This window comes from Oryctolagus cuniculus, chromosome 14 (assembly GCF_051225735.1).
Source record: "Oryctolagus cuniculus isolate XC-2025 breed Fujian yellow rabbit chromosome 14, ASM5122573v1, whole genome shotgun sequence".
NCBI lineage: Eukaryota > Metazoa > Chordata > Mammalia > Lagomorpha > Leporidae > Oryctolagus > Oryctolagus cuniculus.
Window position 1 is genome coordinate 37997933 of NC_142880.1, and position 23041 is coordinate 38020973.

At 52.9% G+C, this 23041-nt stretch overlaps 1 protein-coding gene across 2 annotated transcripts; it reads right to left on the bottom strand.

Annotated features, from left to right (window-relative positions):
* Positions 1–373: 373 nt before the first annotated feature.
* On the bottom strand, positions 374–10166 carry TMEM171 (transmembrane protein 171). Of its 2 annotated transcripts, none has more exons than XM_008274535.5 (4): positions 10027–10166; positions 6478–7176; positions 1782–1923; positions 374–634 (listed from the first exon to the last, which is right to left on the bottom strand). In XM_008274535.5, exons 2-4 carry the CDS (start codon positions 7112–7114, stop codon positions 454–456), a joined length of 960 nt encoding a protein of 319 aa, XP_008272757.3. In that variant the 5' UTR covers positions 7115–7176; positions 10027–10166; the 3' UTR covers positions 374–453. The 2 variants fall into 2 exon arrangements, with proteins under 2 accessions (XP_008272757.3, XP_008272756.3); XM_008274534.5 differs by lacking the exon at positions 10027–10166 and adding an exon at positions 9270–9404.
* Between the last annotated feature and the right edge of the window lie 12875 nt (positions 10167–23041).

Consider the following 23041-nt stretch of genomic DNA (forward strand, 5'->3'; position numbering starts at 1 on the left):
TCCAGAAGCAACTAACAGCAGGGGCAGAGAGAACCATGTTGAGCACCAATGGGCGCTTCTGGCCAAGCTGACCCCACAGGGTACAGATAGGGGGCGCTTTCCGAAGCCGGCCACATAGGTTCAAAACCCAACCTCACCATAGCAGCCACGTGAGCTGGATGAAGTTAATTAGCCTCTCTGAGCCTTTGTTTAGCCAGCAATAAACACAATCCCTCCTACGTCCCAGGGTTGCAGGTATCATTGAGGAACCTTGTTGCGTGCCTGGCCATGCGCACCGTGCCTCTCCCATGGGCTGAAGCACTAGCAGCCGGCAGCTAACAGGGAAGATTTGCTTATGCTTGATGCTGTACCATAAAAATCAGAGCATAGTCAATGCTATTGCATTTTTTATTAAAAAACAAATTAAATAAAATAATGGCACAGTATATATAAAACGGAACTGGGGTCCACAGCTCATGGTGGGGTAGACTCAGAGGCAGGGGCACTGCTGTCTTTTTCTTCATATCTAGGAGGTAATTCATATGGAAGGTATGGAGTATGTGAGACCTCCGGGGACGAATCAGTCCCAGAAATAGTATACACGAATCCACAGTCTCTGTCCGAGGGCTCCCCCTGGCTCTCAGGTGCTGGGGTCCTGCAAAAAAAGAGAGAAAAGATGCTCAATGCATGCATCTCAGGAGTAAGGTCTTCACATTCTACCTTCATACACCTGTTTGGATGCCTTTCCTTTACTTTTCTTAGAGCAGACTGGAACAGTGACAACGTCACTTTCATTGTCATTCCCTTGTCATTGAAGACATCGGATACTTCTGCACAGAAGCCACACACACAGAGACAGAGTTACAATCTCTGTGATTTCTCCTTCTGAGGCAGCTAACATGAGGTAGACAAACTTATGCAAATAGAAACTGAAAGCCGGAGGGCTGGATGTTGTGATGGAGCGGGTTGAACTGCTGCTTGGACACTGGTACCCTGGGTTGGTCCACCACGGGTTTGAGTCCCAGCTACTCCGCTTCAAATGCAGCTCCCCGCTAAAGCACCCTGGAGGCAGCAGATGCTGGTTCCAGTATTTGGGGCCTGAGACCCGGATAGAGTTCCTGGCTCCTGGCTTTGGACTGGCCCAGTCCCTGCCATTGCGGCCACTTGGGGAGTGAACCAGAGGATGGAAGATCTCCCTTTCTTTCTCTTGCTCTCTCTCTCTCTCTCTCTCTGGCACTCTGCCTTTACAATAATACTCCTCTTTTTTGAAAAAAGAAAGAAAATTAAACACTAACCCCCAACATGGAAGGGAAGAGGGAAGTCATACTGGTCAGCAGAGTGAGCTCCAACCACTGACCGACATCTGCACTCCACGCTACTGTTTTTCAGCTGGGGGATCTTGGGCAAGTTATTTAAGCTGTCTGTGCCTCAGTGGCCTCATCTGTCGAATGGGGCTGCTACCAGTGCCTTCCTCTCTGAGTCAGTCCCACCGAGAGGGTGCCAAGGGCTGGTCCGGGTCAGGACAGGGCACAGCCTATGTCCCCCAGGCATGGCCACCAGAACTGGGGAATCCTTCCAGATCCTCTAGGGAGCCCCAGGGCCACGCCCACGGCCTCCCAGTGCAAAGCAGAGAGGCACCAGGGTACACCTGGGGTTGCAGAGGGCGCCACACCCCACTAGGATTCTACCAAGGTGCCCGGCCTCACACTTCCATCACCTCACCCCACTAGGGCATTGAGGCCGGCCCTCCTACCGTGGCCTGGAACCATGCACAGGCCGGAAGCGCAAACGCAGAAGCTTACCCAGGGTTGAAAATACTGTAGTACGGAGGCGGGTTCTCCCCCGGAAGCACAGCGCCGGCACCAGGAGCTGGCGTGTCTGCTGCTGTGGAGGAGCCGGGGAAGTAAGGCGGCGGCGGCGGCGGGAATATTATCACCGAATCACCTGCGGACACAAAGCAGCGCGCTTGGAGACTGATGGGCGACACACAGGTGCAAGTTAAGAGGAGCAAAAGAAACAAGCTCTATGTTTGAGTCAGATGCCTGCTACAAGCCCCAGAATGGAAACGTGGGCCTAGAGGCCAGCGTGGTGGCTTAGCCGGTTAAGCTGCAGCACATCCCACATGAGCGCCAGTTCGAGTCCCGGCTGCGCCACTTCCAGTCCAGCTCTCTGCTGGTGCACCTGGGAGAGCAGCAGAGGATGGCCCAAGTATTTGGGCCCCTGCCACCCACATAGGAGACGCAGATAGAGTTCCTGGCTACTGGTGTTGGCCATTTAGGGAACAGAAGTGAATGAAAGATTTCTCTCTCTCTGCCACTCCCTCTCCGTCTCTCACTGTCACCTTGCCTTTCAGATAACTAAATCAACTTTCAGAAAAAGTCAGCTGTTGGGGAAAGTCAAATGTCATTTGAGCCATGGAACAGCCTGTTACTGTTAATCTATCAAAAAGTCACACAGCCTGTGGAGATGAAGGTCAGACTCCAAGAAGTTTGGTTTTTTTTTGGGGGGGGGTGGGGGTACGTATTGGGTGCAGTGCCCTTGGGACACTCCACACTGGAGTGTTTCCTTAGAGTCCAGTCTCTGCTTCCAATCCAGCTTCCTGCCAATGCACCCTGGGAAGCACCAGGCGATGGTGCAAGTGTTTGGTCTCCCACCACCCATGTGGAAGACCCAGGCTGAGTTCTGGCTTCTGATTTTGGCCTGGCCAAGCTCAGTTGTTGCAGGCATTTGGGGAGTGAACCACAGTCTCTCTCTCTCTCTCTGCCTTTCAAATGAAACGAAAATATATTACAATATTAAAAAAAAGATGCATTAGTAAAAAGAAGAGCTTGATTTTGAACTTCTATGGCTACTGTTCACTGCAGAACACAGCCCCATGCTTTGAGGAGGAGAAGCTAAGTGAGCAGATACAAGCACCAATTTGCTCTCTGGTTGTAACCCACAGGAATTCCCATGCATTGTACCACACAGGTTTCCTGGAACATTCTGGAAAAGCAGTGCACCACTACTGTGGGTCTCAGCAAGCCCTGTGTTAAAGTGGCAACACCAAACTACAGCCCAGGAAAGACACAGGAGGGCGCAGGACTCCACATCCCTGCAGGGAGGAGACATTCGCTGGGACACCAGATCTGATGCTTGCCTAGGCTGGCACAGGCTTCTTTATAGCTACAGGGCTTCCATTTGCCTATCGCCAACCCGGCATAGCCCTGGACAAGTTCTCTGACCATCCCCTCGGCCTCAGATAGGAGGCCTGGGCAGATGACCCGTGCCCAACAGTTTTGGCATCACAGAGTCCAGTGCACACCCACCGCGGGCACACAAAAGCGAAGGTGTTCCCCGCACACCGTACCAGCCAGGGCATGAAGGTGCATGATGGAGAAACACTCCCAGCTGGCAGCCTGGCCAGGGGTCCTCTCTGCCCCTGACACCTCAATCACTTCCTCTTCCAGAACAGGCCTTCACTCCATCTCTCTCTCTCTCTCTCTGCAAGAAGGCAGCTAGGGCTTAACATGTATCTTGCAAATCTCAACTTGGCCAAGCGTTAAGGGTTGTTTGGGGATTCTCACTGAATTTTTTTAGAAGGTCTGGGTAAGCTGGAGGAATTGAGGTTGAGTGCAGCCCTAATTACACATGGAGTCAAGGCGCTGCAAAGCAAGCCACAGGGCAGGCCATCACCTGTCACAAGCAAACACGGAAATGCTCAGAGTGACCCTGTTATCTCCAAGGGCGTCCACCCCTCTGCCCAATCTGCTGGGCCTCCCACGCCTTGCCACCTGCTCCCTGCCCCCCACCCCGGCCTCTCCCCTAGGGACTGCCTCCAGCACCTGCAGTCCTCTGGGAGCTGACAGGTACCTTTCTGGAGGCAGGGAGGGCTGCCTCTTGCACCTGCTCGCATCCAGGACCCAACACTGCACCTATGCCCACTCCTGGCCTCTAAAAACAGACCAAGGGTCAAAAGAGAGGAACTCAAAGAGTTTAGATGCTAGCGTTTCCCAGGTTACGAGGCCGCGAGAGTGAAGTGGAAGACTTTGTCAACTGTGCAGTGCCCAGGAGCAGCAGCACTGGGCTCCCTGCCTCCACCCCGATTCCAGAACTCCCCTGCTGATAAACCCAAAGAGCACACCTGCAAATGCTCCCAACCAGGTGGAAGGTCGGGAGCAGCCAATGCATGCATTTGCGAGGACCCCGCTGTGTGTGCCAAGAGGGCTGAGAGCACCTGTAAGCTTCAGGAGCCCTTTGCTGGCAGAACAACACTCGGCCAGGGATGAAACGCAATGACGCCATGCGCCCTGGGGAGGCGCCACGCAAGGGCCGGCCTCCGAGTATTCCCACCCACCAGGATCGGGCTCTGCTCTGCCTGCTGCTTGCCCGTTTGTCACCGTGGGCACGTTCCTGGGTATTTCTGTGCTTCGGTTTCTTCATATGTGACATGGAGACAGTGAGTGTATCTGCCTTCCTGAGTGAATGTCTCACGTGGGCCTCTTCACAGCGCGTGTGGAAACACCTGCATAGCTGCCACCTAAGCGTTAGCTATTACTCGTCATTCACACAGAAATACATGAGTGCCTCCACACCTAAACCGGGAGCATCAACGCCAGCTCGGCACACGGCGGGCGACCCGCGAGGCCTGCAGCCCGGGACACGAGAAACCCAGCACTGTCCCACTCCTCTGCTGGCCCCTGCACGCTCTCTGCCCTGACTTGCCAACCAGCAGCCAGTGGGGACTTTCCCTTGGGAAAAGCTGGCGTTGGGGCTCTGCAGGAGTGACCCTGGGAAATGGTATCCTTGCTGTCCTGCAGAGGCATTCCCTGGGAGACCGGGGTGACAGGCGGTGTCACATTTCATCTCAGTCTGCGCCACTGCTCCCAGACCTTACCCAGCCCTGCAGCCAAGGATGAAGTTACACAAAATGAAGAACAGGGCAGAAAACACTGCCCAGATCCCCTCCCCCACAAACAATGTCTGCAGCCCAAGAGGTGTGGGATAGAGAATTCTAGAACATGCGGGCTGGAGGGACTCTTAGAAATGCAATGCTCCAGAGCTGGCACTGTGGCATAGCGGGTAAAGCTACCGCCTGCAGTGTCCACATCCCATATGGACACCAGTTCAAGTCCTGCCTGCTCCACTTCTGATCCAGCTCTCTGCTATGGCCTGGGAAAGCAGTGGAGGATGGCCCAAGTCCTTGGCCCCTGCACCAGCGTGGGAGACCTGGAGGAGGCTCCTGGCTCCTGGCTTCAGATAGGCTCAGTTCTGACCACTGCAGCCATTTGAGGAGTGAACCAGTGGATGGAAGATCTCTCTCTCTCTCTCTCTTTCTCTCTCTCTCTCCCTGCCTCTGCCTCTCTGTAACTCTGCCTTTCAAATAAAAGAAATGTATCTTTCAAGGCCGGCGCTGCGGCTCAATAGGTTAATCCTCCGCCTAGCAGCGCCGGCACACCGGGTTCTAGTCCCAGTCGGGGCGCCGGATTCTGTCCCGGTTGCCCCTCTTCCAGGCCAGCTCTCTGCTGTGGGCCAGCAGTGCAGTGGAGGATGGCCCAAGTGCTTGGGCCCTGCACCCCATGGGAGACCAGGAGAAGCACCTGGCTCCTGGCTTCAGATCAGCGCGGTGCGCCGGCCGCAACGCGCCAGCCGCAGCGGCCATTGAAGGGTGAACCAACAGCAAAGGAAGACCTTTCTCTCTGTCTCTCTCTCACTGTCCACTCTGCCTGTAAAAAAAAATATATATATATATATAATCTTTCAAAAAAAAAAAAAGAAATGCAATGCTAAGGCAGGAGAAGTTAAGGACTGACCAAGGACAGCCAGGCTGTGCCGGCTGGGAAGGACAGCCCTAGTGGCCCACAGCTAAGTGCTCAGTGGCTTGCCTGGGAGTATAATGGGGGGCACAGGGTCCCCAAGGTGACAGAAGGCTCCGAGGCTGGGGCCGGCATCATGGTGCAGCGGGTTACAACCCAGTGTCTCCCATGGGAGCACTGATTCATGCTCTGTGGCTCCACTTCCCATCCAGCTCCCTGCTAATGCACCCGGGGAAAGTAGCGGAGGATGGCCCAGGTGCTTGGGTCCCTGCACCCACATGGGATTGCTTTCCTGGCTCCTGCCTTCACCCTGGCCGAGACCCCACTGGTGTGGCCATCTGGGAAGTGAAACAGCTAATGGAAGATCTCTGTATGCGTGTGTTTCTCCCTCTCTGTTGCTCTGCCTTTCAAATAAATAAATACATCTAAAAATAAAAAAGAAGACCCAAGGCTGTCCTCACGGCTCTGCTCCCTTTCCTCTTAGTTCACTTTGTGACCTCAGCCAAAGTCACACTAAATATTCCAATGCTTCTGCTAAATAGTACAGTCACTACGAGCAAATGGCATGCGTGCGAATTCTTTGTGGGGCCTGCTACAACAGCGGCAAGGCGCACGGGTGCACTGGCACGCATGCGCATGTGTGCGAGAGGGAAGCGGCTGCGACCAGGTGATACAAGCAGGGCTGCGAATGACAGCCACTCACCTACTGTGACCGGGACAGGCTCCATGCTCTGGGCCTGTCCCTCTTCACTTTCAGGGGCCTCTTGGCTCACATTCAGGTTGTTCCTCTTCTTAACGTGGGCGATGACAAAGAAACACAGTCCCACGAGCACAATCAAGGGCCCCATGATCTGCAGGGAAAGAAATCCGCAGATCGGGGGCCCCGCGCCCGCTGAGTCTGTCTCATTCAGCGAGTCCTGCACCCAGTTCATGCCGCACCCAGGCACCCAAATGCCCAGCACACTGATGAGCATGCCGCTCGTCAAGAAGAGAAACCCGAAGATGAGGCACTGGGCAAACTGGCGGCTCTCTCCGCAGATGAACGCTTGGTCCGGATCGGCCTGGCTGCCTCGCCGCTGCCCCTCCAGCAGCTGAAGTCGGGCCCGGGAGCGGGCCAGGATCACAGCTCCAAGGCCCATGACGGCGCACGAGGGGCCGGCGATCTTCAGTACCAAGCTGCAGTCTGAGACGGTCTCGTATTGGCACGCCTGGAACCCGAAGATGGAGAGCAGGACTCCCACGCACAGGAGGACGGCGCCGAAGACAAAGAGGAAGAAGATGATCCTGCTGACACGCCTGCCCCGCTCCCTGTCCTGCTCGGTGGCGGCCTCTGGAGACATGGCCAGGAGAGGCCCCCGCGCCGGGCGTGCTGAGCTTCCTTCTCTGGGCCAGATCAGCAGCTCTGCAAACACGACCAGACACTGAATTAGAGTGGGCACAGGTGCGCCGGCCCCGGGCCGCTCTTTTGCTGCCTGTCGGAAACCACGCCAGGAGGAAATCATATGTGGTAGCGTTTTGTGCAGCCGATGCCCTACAGAAAAACAAACAGGGCTGTGACTCAGAAGAAGTGGCTATCAGGAACTCCTGAATGTGTAATTTTATGCAGAGATTCGGAAAAGAGGAGGGACCATGCATCAGAGAGGAGAGTATCTTTAAAAACAATAAAATAACTGGATGTGGCACTTCCTGTTCTGGGCCTTACACCTTCACTCCCCCAGGTGAAGACGCAAACCAAGGGCAAGGGCAAGCCAAGGCAGGACCGCAGGGCTCTCGCCGATCTCCAGCTGCCTCCCACTTCATCCCAGCTGCACTGAGCACTCCCAACTCTGCATATTTCTGCTCAATAACTAATTTTCCATTTCCTGTGTTAAGCTTGGGCAGCTCTGCATTTCATGTGCTTTTTTAAGGATGCCATGGCACAGAAGTTCAAGTTCAACAGTTTCAGCAGGATGGGAAAGTGGTTCGGGGACCGGTCAGATGGTACTCGGTTCTCCCGCGGCACCCACCCATGGTCCAGCTGCGTGGACCTCAGGTGAGCCCTGAGAGTCTGGGAGACCAGGTCAGGGGCAACCCTGTCTTTGGGTGGGCAGCACGCAGAGGCAGGGGGGCTTGGCACCGCCTGCCTCTGGGGCCCCCATTCACTTCTACAATGAGGTTTAGACTCAGGGGAAAAGAAGCAGCCAATCAAATGGCCAGTTACAAAGCACTCAGTGCCGACAGAGCTTGACTTTGAAAGAAGGCTGTGCCTAGAATCGAGGTGGAGAGCACCTTCCAGAAAATCATCGAGGCCCTACACTCCCAGAGTACTATCTATTTACTCCAGCGAGCAATTGGTGGAGAGCCGTCCCGGGCGTGCAGGGCTGGCCTTATCACCCTGATCGGGCTCACCCCAGTGCAGGGGCTCTTTCACCACGAAGACCTTGGCAAAGTCAAGCCAACTATTTTCACCTGCTTCGGGAAAGAAAATGCTATATGTTCTGTTCTGGTCACGTGAAGACCCTAAGCCAAAGACCACCCAAATCATGGTGAAGGAGGGTCAGTTTTGGTAGAGAAAGCAAAATGCTGATCCACTAGGAAGTCCTTTTCCAGGAAAAAAAAAAAAAAAAAAAAAAAAAAAACACGGAACAGCATAAGAAGGAAATGGGAGAGAGGAGGAAATACAGGAAAGAAGATTTCGTGCCAAGCTTAGAAAAACCAAGCTTGACCAAGATGCAATTCAGCGGCGAGGAAGCCTTAAGGAAGGCATTGTACTAACTTAAAAGCAATTCTGTTTCTGGATCATCTCATCGCTGCTGCTCATTGCGAGATAAGGGTGACTCCTGGCGACAAAGAACCACGAGGAATTCCTTGTATTCCTGGTATCATCAGTTTTGCAGTCGCCAATTGTCTTAAGGAAAATTCCAAAGCAGCATCAAAACTGCATAGAAGCAGCCCCAAACTGGATGTGCAACTTCTTGACCCCTCCTCCCCCTACCCAGCACCCGATCCAGAGTACTGTTGAATAGTCTCAGACTCCTGCCCCCGCAGGGCGCCCACAAACCGACACACAGACAACCCCACTCACAGAAAATCACACTGGCTCCAAACAGCAACCTAAACTCAACTTCCTCCAAGCCAAAGTCGCCGTCCCAATGCCAAATTCCCATGCCCAACACTCCCTGTGATTTTCCGAAAGACTTCCCAAATCAGCAACCTCTGTCCAGTCCCAAGCCCTGGTGAGTCTGGGGAGCGGAGCGAGGCAAAGAAAGGCACGGGTCTTTCGTGGGAAACGGGCTCCGGGAGCCCGAGAGCACGCGGCAGCCCAGGGCGCACACACCGCGGGCGCACACACCGCGGGCGCACACACCGCGGCGCGCGGTGCCCAGGCGCGCAGCTTTAGCGCTCGGTCCCGCATGTCTCGGCTGCCTCAGCTCCTCGCACCCAGCCAGGCCGCCACAGCGCAGCGCTCCGTGCGCTGCCTTCGAGCGAAGGCGCCGCTGGCCGGGAACCGCTTACCTGAGGCTGGGTCCTGGCTGCGCTCGGAGCCGGCAGCGCTGCTCTGGGCACCGGCCTCCGCTGCGCCTGCCGCCTACACGGCCACTGCGCGGCCGGGCGCCGAGGGCGGGCCGCCGCTGTGTTTAGAAAAGGAGGCGGTGCCGAGCGGGCGCCGTGGCCCAGGCAGGGCCGGGCCGGACCGGGCAGACCGGCGGGAGCTGGCCGCCACCGGGTGCTGCCCTTCAGGGGCGGGAGCGCGCCCCGCGTGGGAGCGGCGCAGAGGCTGTGGGCTGGCGCACCTGGCCGCTTCGGTGCCTGTGACCCGGTACTCGGGAAGTCCGAGGATAAGGGAACCCTCAGGGTCTCTCCGGCCCGCAGGCCGGCTAGTGGGGACTGGCGAGCTGAGATTCTCCGCTGGCTGCTCCACTTGGGCGCGCGCAGCGGGCAGGGGAGTCGCTCCCCTTAAAATCCTAGGGTCCAGCACTCCGGGGAGGCGCGAGAAAGCAGCGGGAGGGGACAGTCGGTGCATGCGTGGCCGGCAGGGTCCCTGCGTCTCTGCCCCCGGGGTCATGGGCACCGTGTGATCTGGAGTGGACACACACAGTGCCCGTGTGCCTCCCCCAAACCCCTTGCTGCTCCGGAGACCTCGCTGGGGCGCCTGGAGCAGGTGCCTAATTGCGCGCTCCAGGATGAGCCAGACCAGGAGCGAACCAGGGCTCCCTTACAAAGAGAGGCGCGGGAGTCCCTGTGGGGTCTCCACTGTCCCTCGGGCACTCACACGTAGGCACACGACCCTCCTTTGCCATGGATTCCTGCTTCCTGGTGCTGGTCCCCTGATGATCTGCTGGAATTCCCCGGGGCAACTTTCTCTGCTGCCCTTGAACCGAGAGTTTCTGGATGGCTTTGCCAATCCCCTGAGCGATTTGTAACCTGCCCCGGGACACGTGACACTGAGCCAGCTGTGCTAGTTTCCATTTCAGGGGTCAGGACAGTCGTCCTGGGAGCCCTTGGGACTTCCCCACCTGCACGGCCTCCGCTCACTTCCTGTCCGCCTGACCCCAAGGCCTATGGAATCCACGTGGTGAGCGTGCCCTGCGGGACCCACCTGATAGAGTGAGTCACTGCCAGTGCCTCCCCGGGATGATGAGGCTCACAGGAGTGGAGGGCCATTACCTGGGCCCTAGGACTGGAGGGGTCGGGTGGGAGACCTGGGCTTCACCAAGACGCGCACTGAGGACACATTCTGGACTTTGGGGTTTGATGGGAGCACTTGCCTGGGGCAGAGGCAGGGGCCAAATGTGGGCTCTGCAGGAACCAAGGTGCCCTGGCCCCCGGGATGCCCAGCCCTAGCTAAATGACCGCAGCTGGCTGTTCTTGACACACAAACACAGGGTGAATGTTTGCGCCCCCTTGCTCTGCCCCAGGTTTTGCACTTTACCCACAAACCCCTGGGGTTCTTTATTTGTGTCTCCAGCAGCTCAGACAAGGCTGGCACCACAGGGGCCAGGAGACCTAGAAACCCTGACCCCTAGCAGGAAGTGGAGACCCACAAAGGTCCTGTGACATGGGCTGGGGCCAAAGCCGCCATCCTGACTGTTCCGTGTTCGTCCCGGAAGACACCTGGCACCACGGGAACGCACAGTGCTGTGAACTTGGAAACATCTGTTTATTGCACGGCCTCGTGATGCCACACAAGGCATGGGGATAGAGCGTTATGACAGTATCATCTGTGTTCCCAGAGAGCTGTGACTGGGGTGGAGACAGCGTGGTCAGAGTGTCAAGTGACCGCACTGCCTGCAAGGGCACCACGCTATGCCCAGTGGCTGGGCAGGTGCCAAGAGCTGCGACGCTGTGTGACAGCAGGCACCTGCCTGCCTAAGGACCCAGGCCCCCCTACAGGACAGGCCCCTCCTGGCCCCGACCTGCTAACAGCTCCTGGCTGCACAGGAGGGCTTCCATTTCCTTGCCCTATTCTCGCTTTCTGTCCCCTTTATTTGAAACTCAGTCTCTGGCCACATCATGTGCAGACCTGCAAGAGGCCTGTTGATACAGCTGCCCCCTGGTGCCACATGACTGCGGGCTCACCACCCGTGACAGATTTGAATGTCCTGGCCCCAAGGACAATCAGATTAGCCTCCACTTGGGATAGCTGTTGCTTGCATTGTTTGTGTCTTTCCGAGCCCATTTGAGTCAATTAAACTCCTTGGACTCGATCACCAGTCAAGTATGAAAGACACCCAGCAGCCTGCAGTGTGCTGCTTGCAAGCACGTGATGGGGGTGGGGAGCTGGATGGCCTGGCCGCTGTCTAAAACCAAGCGCTTTCACCCAGCCCATGTGGTAGTGCAAAATAGTAAGCCCAGACCGAATCCTTGCACACCAACCCCAGAACAAGTTTTAGTACTGACTGACCCTTGGATTGGGTGAGTGGCTACCGAGGGCTAAATCAGAGGTATGCGCCCGCTTGTTATTCACTCAGCAAACATGCGATGGGTGCCACACGGGAAAACAGGAAAATCCTTCACCCCTGCGGATTGCGGTGTTTCAAAAGGATGAAGACAATAAAACGGGTACATTGCAGGGAGCATTAGCAGGGGCCGAGTGCTATGGGAACAGCTGGGACAGGGAAGGCTGGGATGGGGACATTGCAACAAAATAGGGTGGAAAACAAGGTTTCTCTGTGTGCAAAATAAGGGAATGAGGAAGTGAGTGGATCGTCTCTATTGCATAACAAATTACCCCAAACTTAGAGGCTTAACACAATAAAGGTTTATTACTTCTCAGTTTCTGAGGGCCAGGGATCTGGGAGGGGCTTGGCTGGGTGGCTCTGGCTTGGGCAGCTCACGAGGTGGCAACCCAGTGGCTGTTGGCTGGGGCTGCAATTGTCTGAAGGCATGACGGCGGCTGGAGGAGCCACTCCCGAGGCCGCTCATCCCGGCGGCTGCTGGCAGGAGGCCCCGGCTTCTCTCCAGGTGGAGCGCTCCACAGAGCTGCCTGAATGTCCTGGGGATGTGGTGGTCTGTGGCAAACTCTCAGAAATGCCAGAGCCTGACACCCCCACACCAGCCCCTCTGCTTTATTCCATTCCTTAGCACTGAGTCTCTAAGCCAAGGAGAGGGACATTGGGGGGGCCCACTCATGGAGCAAGGAGTACCAAAGAATTTATGGACATATTTCCAGATACTTTGGAGAAGAAGGGAATAGTACTTCAGGCAGTGGTAACAGCATATGCAAAGGCCCTGAGGCAGGAGCCTGTGTATTTGCATACTCAAAGAGGAGCTAGAGGCCAGGGTGGCTGTGGCAGGTGAGCAAGGAGTGGAGGAGTAGGAGAGGGGTTACAGCAGAGCCTGTGTGTGACCAGTGCACCAGGTTGGGCACTTGTCAGTACTTTCAGTAGATGGGATGCTCTTGGATAGCTTTGGAGCTGAATGGCATGTGATCTGATTCTTTAAAAAGATTTATTTATTGGAAAGTCAGAGTCACAGAGAAAGAGGCAGAAAGAAAGAGAGAAATCTCAGCTGGCGCCGCGGCTCACTAGGCTAATCCTCCGCCTTGCGGCACCGGCACACCAGGTTCTAGTCCCGGTCGGGGCGCCGGATTCTGTCCCGGTTGCCCCTCTTCCAGGCCAGCTCTCTGCTGTGGCCAGGGAGTGCAGTGGAGGATGGCCCAGGTGCTTGGGCCCTGCACCCCATGGGAGACCAGGAAAAGCACCTGGCTCCTGGCTCCTGCCATCGGATCAGCGCGGTGCGCCGGCTGCAGCGCGCTGGCCGCGGCGGCCATTGGAGGGTGAACCAATGGCAAAGGAAGACCTTTCTCTCTGTCTCTCTCTCTCACTGTCCACTCTGCCTGTCAAAAAAAAAAAAAAAAAAAAAAGAGAGAGAGAGAGAGAGAAATCTCCTATCTACTGGTTCACTCTCCAAATGGCTGCAATAGCCAGGTGTCTCAGGTGGTGGCTTTACCAATTCTGCCACAATGCAGTTGGTGGTGGCTGTGACAAGAACCCCGGGGGAGGGAGGGCAGAGGGTAGCAGACCTGCGAGGAAGCTGACACCAGGAGGCAGGTGTCTGGGAGCTCTGCCTGCAGGGGATGAGAGGATTCTGGGTGTAGCTGGAAGACAGAGTCGCAGCATGCTCCGTGGTCAGACGTGGACCTTGATGCCAAGGTCAGCGTCCTGAGCAAGTGGCAGGAGGGTCCTGGCACTGAGCTTCAGGGGAAAGACCGGGGGCAGGTCACGTAGGAGATGGGCAATGCAGCACTCTGGGGGGCGCAAGCAAGCTTGGTCCTTGATGAGGCTGAGTGGAGACATCGAGTAGGCCATGGACTATGCTGGTCTGGAGCTCCCGAATTCCTGCTTCCCCGTGCTCACTCAGCGATGTGGATTACAAAACCCAGAAGCCAGAGCCCTGATCTGAAAGAGTTGACATGTGTGTGTGCGCGCGCGCGCAATTAAAACTGTCGGGAAGCTCAGTCCCGCTGAGGGGCACAGTGGGGCCAAGCACTGTGCAGATTGAATGAGCCTCCCCCGCCCCGGGCAGGGACGTCAGCGCCCCATTCCCAGAGTGGTGCCCCAAGCTACCCATAGTCTTCACTCGCACACGGCAGGCTGCGTGTCTCTCCCCAGGGCACGGCCAGCCCCGAGGAGAAAGTCAGTGCACGCAGTGTGGATTGCCTGGCAGAGCTCAGTGCCACTGTTTATTTAGAATTCACGAGATTGCAGAAAAACGATCGATGAAGGCTGCCACCCTCTAGTTCTCTTTTTAAAACTCTCTCTCTCTCTCTCTCTTCCTCCCTCTTTCTCTGCCTTGCCCTGTCCAAAACTGACCTCAGCACCCAGAGCTGGAGCATGCATTCTCCCCTTTGGATTCCCGAGAACCCATAGGAATTTGCTCTCCAGGGCTGCCTCTCAGTCTGTGTTTCAACAGACACTCCCAGGGTTCCCAGCGACTCCTCTGACCCTGCCTGGCTCCTATGAGCTGCACAGCCCCGCAAAGGGTGCCTCCTGCAAAGGCTCTTGGGTATTTTTGTCTAGGTTGGACTTAGACCCAGGGACAGACAGACACGGCTGGGGTGAGGGTGGGAGCTGACTGCCTTTGCCAAGTTCAAGATGAAGGTTTAGACTGAGCCCCTTAATTAGCCCCTAGTGCAAAGGCTAGTCTTTTGCAGAGTCATTTTATGGCCCGGGATGGTTCAGGCTTGACTTTGTTCAGCTGATAACAGTTCAGCCTGTGTGCTGCTAGCCTGAGCCAGGGGGGGCGGCATGATGCCAGCCCTTGTTTCAGTGAGGGTGAGAATTTGCCTGGGTACCCATGGCACACGGGGCGGGTGAGGGGAGGGGGCTCTTCACTGCCGACTGCGAGGACAGCCGCTTATCAATAAATACATTTCTCTCTGACCTCTCTAGCTACTCCCCTCATCTTCTCCCCCTACTCCCAGGAATGCTGACCCCAGGAATCCTTGCAGATAGCCAAGGGACTGCCTGAGGTGGGATCGCAGGACTCCAGATGGTACCAAGAACAGAAAATCTGCATGGACTTCTGACGCCCAACTTGCAGCCTGCGTTCCCACCAGCTCAGCTATGGCCCTTGCAGCAACAAAGTTCCCAGTTATTTCTAGGAGCTCTTGAAGGTGTGCCCTACCTGAGCTCATAAACCCGCCCGTCTGCATGCCTGCCCCGTGCGACCTGCCCTGTTATTCTACCTTTGTGCCGCCACTGCCTGCAGCCTCCACAGTTTCTGGAAGCTGCCCTGCTGCTGCTGTTACTGCTGCCCCTGGAAGGACCTGTGGTGGCCGGCTAAGGACAATCTCCCAGCCAGTGGGCGGTGCAGGTCCGGGTCCAGCTCCAGGGTTCTGCCACATCTCCCGACTCCATCGTTAAGCCCTCGGTTCTGGCGTCTCATTTCCTGGTTGAATAATCTCGCACTGCTCCAAAATTAGAGCTGGGGGAAATGAATATGGAAATCAGTGATAAGGAGGAAGAACGGGTTTACTGGAACAGCTGGTTGGAAATGTACAAACCAGGACCGAGTGCTGGTGATGTTATCCACGGGGGCAGCTCTCCTCCCTCAGGGAGGTGGAAACCTGTTGGAGATACTTGGAGATGGCTCACAGTGTGGGCTGACCCAGAGCCCCAAGGCGGGGCTGCCCAAGTGTCCTGGGGTACCTGCACATGGGGTACACATGCTCAACTCGGGGTGCAGCGGGCAGAGTCTCCCAGGTGCAGCTGGGTGGCTCCTCCCAGCCCCACACTGGACCCTTGGCCTTCTCCCCTAGCAACTTCTGACCTAAAAAATTAAGCAATCAGAATCTGAACACCTGAGGCCTGCAGTCTTTGATAACTTCAATGGCAGGTTGGCCTGAAGCCACGTCCTGAATGCCCCAGATTTTAACAAAAGGGCCTTTGTGGAAGCCGCAGAGTGCAGGTGAAGCTTCGAGCTGTGTTGATTCCAAAAGAAAGAAAAGAAAACTGAAAACTGCTCTGCAGGGCTTTTTTTTTTTTTTTTTTTTTTTTTTTTTTTTTTTTTTTTACCTGCCTCCTAGGGATGCCGAAGGGATTAGGCAGGTACGGAGAGAAAGGCCTGCTGTATCTTTGTGCCCCTGCCTAACTCCAGGAGAAGCAGTTACTCCTGAATAAGTATAACAGCTAACCCCTGCATAAAGGCCACCATGCATTTGTAGGGAGTTAAATCGCATTCTCTCTGTGGGCTTCCTAAGCGCAGGCCCCCTGGACAGGTGCACAGTGAGGGCAGCGGCTCCTCCTTCCCTTGGGTGGCGCTGGGCGTGAAGCCCCTCTCCCAGGTGGGCCTGCGGGCTCCGCCCTGCACCTTCCTTGGCCCCACCTGGGAGCTGGCAAGGCTACCATTCAGTGTCAATTTCCGGTTGTTCAAGGGCAAGTTAATAAACTCCCATGGGTCTTTACATCGCCAGTTAAATGCCATTTCCCCAGGGAGGCCTCCGCTGGCCCGTGCCCCTTGTCATTTTCAGAGGAGTGAAGGAGTGCCCTCATCCAGGGCACTTCCTGTTGTTTCTTAGCCCTTTTTCATCACTTCCCCCTTTCCCTTTGTTGTATAAACCATGTGTCTGTCACCCTCTGCCCTTCCTGTCACTCTCATCATTCAGCTCAATGCAGATCCTACACGCGGCCCGCGGGATCCCAGCCTGCCCATCTCCAGATCCTCGCTCGGCCTCTGCGGTCCACCGTGGCTGACCCCTCCCACTAGCTCGCCTTGGGCCGGTGATCGCCTGAAACAGCGCCCCCTGCAGGAACACGAAATGCAGCATCGCCTTCCATCCTGCTCATCCACCCGTGCTGCCACACCTGCCCGTCACTCCCACCTGGACCCTGCACTTGATGCACTCGGCCCACAGGCCCACCTGGGAGAGGGGCTTCACACCCAGGGCCTTTCCTCACTCTTTTCTTGTGCACGCTAGACTCTCTAGCCGAGCAATCCAGGTGTACCCTTTCTGATGCCCTATATTTCCAAGCCTGAGTCTTTTCATCATGCCCGTCCAGCAGTGCTGTCTTCCCCCGTGTTGCTGAGCCTGAGCCGCAGTAGCTGAGTGCTGCTGGGCAAAGACCTACCTCGAGGCTCAGCTGCCGCCTGGAGAAATCAGCTTTTGTTAAACTGAAGTTGGCCACATGCAACAACACCTGGCGACACAAGCCCACCTCCTAAAGTCATCTTCTGCACCACTCTTTCAGCAGGCGGTTCCAAAGTCCAGTCCTCTGCCCTGACGGACCAGACCCTTGGACCTACAGGGCGGACAAGAAGCAAGAATGAAATGTGGCTGCGCATGCTCCACCTGAAGGCCCCTGGCTTGGAGTCCTGGGTTTACAGCTCTTTGGTTTGCTCTCTTAGTGCTTCTTAGTTCCCAAAGCACAGGGCCAGGGGCCATCACCTCTTAGCCTCCTGCTATGCTAAGTCTGGTTCTCCTTGAATGGTGACTTTGCTCAGCTCAACATTCTAGTCTGCCTCCCTCGTGATGCATTCTTCTTCGAGAGACCTACATATTTCTGCTAGAGGCCTAAGTCAGAATCACCTCCAACCATCAGCAGGCTTAAAACACAGGTCGGGGAACACTGCATGCAATGAGTCACAGTAGACAGTAACTATGTTAGGCTCTGCAGCACATTTGGGCCGTTTGGTCTCTATCACAACTGCTCAACTCCGCTGTCCTAGCAAGAAAGCCACTGTAGATATAGACAACATATCAACACAAGCTATGAATATGGGCCAATACAATTTTACTGTGGGTCCTGAAATTTGAATTTCATGGAGTTTTCATTTCACAAACTCTTCTTTCAATTTTTTTTATCCATTAAAGTGAAAAGTTGTTCTCAGGTCACTTGCCACACACAGACAAGAGGCAGCAAGATTTGGCCCCTGGCCGTTGTTTGCTCACTCTTTCACTAATCTGCTGAAGTTTAAAAGGGAAAGGGGCGGGTCTGGAAAGATGACCAGGTGGGCGGCACCAGGAACCTGTCCTCCCACCTAACCAGCACTTGGCACTGGTGTCTGACGCAACTATTTTGGAACTCTGCGGTCAATCAAAGGCTTAAAACTTCCAGTGGAAGCCTTGGGCAGTTACTTGCAGTCACTTTTGGACAATTTCAGCTTCCAGCATAGTTGTAGCTACTTATCCCCAACTGCTCAAGTCCATGGCAGGTGGCTGTGCACCTGTTCCTGGAGCAACCTGCACATAGCTTGTGGAAGCCAGGATGGGCAAAAAGGAAAAAAATTCTCTGTCCTCCAAATACTGAGTGTTGTGATCCTGAAGAGCCAATGCCCTTTGTCCCCTCTTCATCTGTCATATGTTCCTGTTTGGGGACTGAGATATTAATTTTGAACATATATGTGGGCAAAACTAGAAAGTGATTGTACATTCCTAGAGAAAGTCTCAGAAAAGACCTGAGAAGATGCTAAGTTCAAATCTCAGTCTTACCCTTGGCAGAGGGATAAATAATAATAAATTAAGAAAACAGCAGGGGCCGGCGCTGTGGCGCAGCAGGTTAATGGCCTGGCCTGAAGCGCTGGAATCCCATATGGGTGCTGGTTGGAGTCCTGGCTGCTCCACTTCCTATCCAGCTCTCTGCTATGGCCTGGGATAGTAGTAGAAGATGGCCCAACTCCTTGGGCCCCTGCACCCATGTGGGAGATGCAGGAGAAGCTCCTGGCTTCTGGCTTCAGATTGGCGCAGCTCCGGTTGTTGCAGCCAATTGGGGATTGAACCAGCAGAGGGAAAAGCTCTCTCTCTCCCTCTGCCTCTCCTCTCTCTGTGTAACTCTTTCAATTAAATAAAAATAAAAAATCTTTAAAAGAAAAAGAAAACAGCAAATTTTAGGGAATGGGGACAATCTGAGTTATCACATTGTTAGATTCTAATGTATAGTTTTCAACAAAAAAAATCACAAAGCATAAAGAAATAAGAAACTATGGCAATTCAGAGGAAAATAATAGATCAACAGAAACCCCCTGAAAATGACCTGTGCAGTGCACACACAAAAAATAGATTTTGTAAAGATGCTCCAAGAATCAAAAGAAGGCATAGAGAGAGTCAAGGAAAAAATGTCTAACAACAGAAATACCGGTTGAGAGAGAAAACTTAAAAGGAAAGCAACAAGAAATGGTGGAGCTGAAAAGTACAGTAACTGATAGGAAAAATTAATAGAAGGGTTCAAAGCTAGATTTCACCAACCAAAAGAATCTGTGAACCTGAAGATAAGACAATGGGAATTAAGTGTAAGAAACAGAAACTAAAAAGGCTGAAGGGAAGTGAACAGGTCCAAGGGATCTGAGGGACAGCATCGAGCAGACCCAGCTACACGCTGTCAGAGTCTCAGAGGAAAAGGGGCAGAGACTACACTCTGAATTAAAGGCACAGCGGCTGAAACCGTCCAAATTTGATTGATGACAGGTATGAATATAAACATCCAAAAAGCACATCAAACTTGGCTCACAGTGAGACACATTGTAACCAAACTTTCAAAAGACAAAGAGAGAATCTTAAAATCTGCAAAAGCCGTGACTCAGCACATTCTGGGGATGTTCCACAAGATCACCAGGAGGTCTCTGGTCAGGTACTGGGGGGCCACAGTGGGCACTTGGTCCGATGGTTAAAATGTCACTTGGGGACACCCACATACCATGGCAGAGAACCTGGGTTTTCTGTTCTCCATTTCGGCTTCCTGCCTTGGGAGGCAGCAGGTGACGGCTCAAGTACTTGGGTTTTTAACATCCATGTAGGAGACCTGGATTGAGTTCCCTGCTCCTGGTTTCAGCCTGGTCTGGCCCCAGCTGTTGCAGGTATTCAGGATGTAAACCAGCAGATGGGAAATCCCTCTGTGCCTGTCTCACTCTGAGTGTCTTTCCCTCTGCTTTAAAAAAAAAATAAAATTTTAAAAAATTATTAAGAAAAACAAACTGGAGATCAAAACTCAATGAGTTGATGCATTCAAAGTGCTAAAAAAGTAAAAAAAAAATGACAGTTAAGAATCCTATATCTGCCAATACTGTCCTTCAAACATGAAGGGGAAATTAAGATGTTCCCAGATAAACAAAAACTGAGGGAGTTTGTTACAATGGACTCACCTTGCAAGAAACAAAGGAATCCTGCAAGGTGAAATGAAAGAACGCTACACAGTAACTCAAAGGCCTATGGACTGGCCTTGTGGCCCAGCAGGTTAAGCCACCACTTGCAACACTGGCGTCTCCTGTGAGTGCAGGTCTGAGTCTTGGCTGCTCCACTTCTGTCTGATCACCTTCCTGCTAATGTGCTTAGGAAAGCAGTGGAAGGTAGTCCAAGTGCTTGGGCCCCTGAACCCACATGGGAGACCCAGATGGAGTTCCAGGCTCCTGGTTTGATCTCCCGTGGTACCACAAAGAAAATAGATATAGAATATACACAAAAGGAAATGAGCTAGGAATTCAAATGTTTCATTACTAAAAAAAAAAAAAAAATCAATTAAACTCAAAAGAAGATAGTTCAGGAAATAAGGGGCAAAAACCCCCATAAGGCATAAAGAAAACAAATAGCAAAATGACAGAAGTGAGTCCCTCTTTATCAGTCATTACTTTAAATGTAAATGGGTTAAATTCTCCAGTCAAAAGACAGGTATTGGAAGAATGGGTTTTTTTAATGATCTGGCATAATCTTTCTAATAATAAGATACTTACTTTAGATCCAAAGAAAGAAATAAGTTGAAAGTAAAAGCATGAAAAAATATATTCCATACAAAAGACAGCAGGGTTGGCTATAGTAATAGCAAATAAAATAGACTTTAAATCAAAAAGGTTATACAAGACAAGGATAGATAATATATGTTAATAAAGGTTTCAATACAAAAAGAAGATATAACAATTATAAACATTTATGCACCTAACAGATCATCAAAATACAGAAAGCAAAAACTGACACAATCATAAGGAGCAATAAAAAGTTCTACAGTAATAGTTATAAACCTCAATACCTTACCATAAATAATGAGTAAAAAGCCAGACCTGTTAGATGGCTAAGGAAGTCCAGGACTTACCACAAAAAAACCAACACCCAGCAGACATATACAGAACACTGTCCGGCAACAAAAGAATGTATTTTCTTCTCACCCGCCCCTGGGGCATGTTCCAGAAAGATCTTATGTTACGCCACAACCTGAGACTCAGTAGATGTTTATCAGCTATCATTCAAAGTATCTTCTCCAACCACATAGAGGTAAAGTTAAAAATCATTAACAGAAAAGAAACTGAAAATTAATAACATACTATTAAACAGATAATGGATAAAAAAAGGAATCCTAAAGTAAATAGCTATAAATGTGTACATTACAAACCAAGAAAGCTCTTAATTCAACAACCTGCTTTACAAAGTGAGGGAATAGAAGAAGAAGGGGCCATTGCTGTGGCATAGCAGGTTAAGCTACCGCCTGCAACATTGGCATCCCATTATGAGTCCTGGCTGCTCCACTTCCAATCTAGATCCTCACTAATGCACCTAGGAAGGCAGCAGAAGCCCCTGCCAGCCACGTAGGAGACCCAGAGGAAGCTTCTGGCTCTTGGCTTCAGCCTGGTCTAACCCTGGCCATTGCAGCTAGTGGGGCAGTGAACCAAGAGATGGAAGATCTCTTTGGCCCTCTCTCTCTCTCTCTCTCTCTCTGCCAATATCCCTCATGAGCATTGAAGCAGAAATTCTTAACAAAATACATCAAACTCAGTTTAGCAGCATATTAACAGAATTATGCACCGTGACCAAGTGAAATTTATTCCTGGAATGCAAAAATGGTGCAATATACAAAAGTCAATCAACATCATGTTCCACTTCATCAGAATGAATGGGGAAAAATATCTCCTGATCATCGCAATTGAGGCAGAAAAAAATTCAACATTGTTCAGTGAGGAACTCACTCAACAAACCAAGAGTAGAAGGAAATTACCTCAACGATAAAGGCCATATATGAAAACCCACAGCACACACCACGTGCCTTGCTGAGACTCTGAAAATCTTTCCTCCAAAATCAGAAACAAGGCAATGATGCCGGCTGTCATCAACTCCATTCAGCAGAGTCCTGGAAGTTCTAGCCAGAGCATTTAGGCAACAGAAAGAAAGAAAAGGCAAGCAAACTGGAAAGGAAAATTTCTCCCTACATGTGATGTTATGTAGAAAACCATGTGGGCTGGGCCAGCGACACGGCTCACTTAGCTAATCCTCCGCCTGTGGCACCAGCACCCCGGGTTCTAGTCCCGGCTGGGGTGCCGGACTCTGTCCCGGTTGCTCCTCTTCCAGGCCACCTCCCTGCTGTGGCCCGGGAGTGCAGTGGAGGATGGCCCAAGTGCTTGGGCCCTGCACCCACATGGGAGACCAGGAGAAGCACCTGGCTCCGGCGCAGTGCGTTGGCCGTAGTGGCCATTTGGGGGGGTGAACTTGAATTACTTGAATTACTACTACCATGTCAGAGATCTGAATTGAGTTCCAGGCTCCTGGTCCAGCCCCAGTGAGTAGATGCTGTAATTTGGGGAGTGAATACATAGATTGGAAATCTATAGATTTGATGCAAATCCCAGTGATGTTTTTTGCAGAGATAGAAAAACTAATCCTAGAATTCATATGGAATCAAAGTATCCCAAATAGCCAAAATCTTTAAAAAGAAGACCAAAGTAGAGGGGTTCACATTTCCTGAACTCAAAACTTCATACAAAGCTGCAGTAATCAAAAGAGTATGAGGGTCTGGCATTGTGGTGCAGTGGGCGAGGCAGCCGCCTGTGACACCAGCATCCCATATCAGAGTATCAGTTTGGGTCTCAGCTGCTCTGTTTCCAATCCAGCTCCCTGCTAATGTGCCTGGGAAGGCTGCAAAGGATGGCTCAGGTACTTGGGTCCCTGCACCCATGTGGGAGACCAAGAGGGAGTCCCTGGTTTCTGGCTTTGGTCTGGCCCAGCCCCAACATTGCAGCCATTTGGGGATTGAACCAGTGGATAGAAGATCTCTCTCTGTCTCTCTCTGTCTCTGTCTCTGGGAGGTATTTAGGTTGCTGGAGGCTTGCTCCTGGAAGGCAGTTCTTGCAAGAGAGCTGGTTATGTAAACTAAGCATTTTTCCCGTTTCTCTCTCTCTCTCTCTCTCTCTCTCTCATCTGTCTTGTTGGCTTTCCTTGTGTTTATTCCTCTACATATGCACCACCATCGTCAGCCTCTATCAGATGCCAGATTGATGGCATCTTGAACTGTGAATGTCCAAACTGTAAGTCAAAAATAAACCTGGGCCGGCGCTGTGGCAGAGCGGGTAAAGCCACTGCCTGCAGTGCTGGC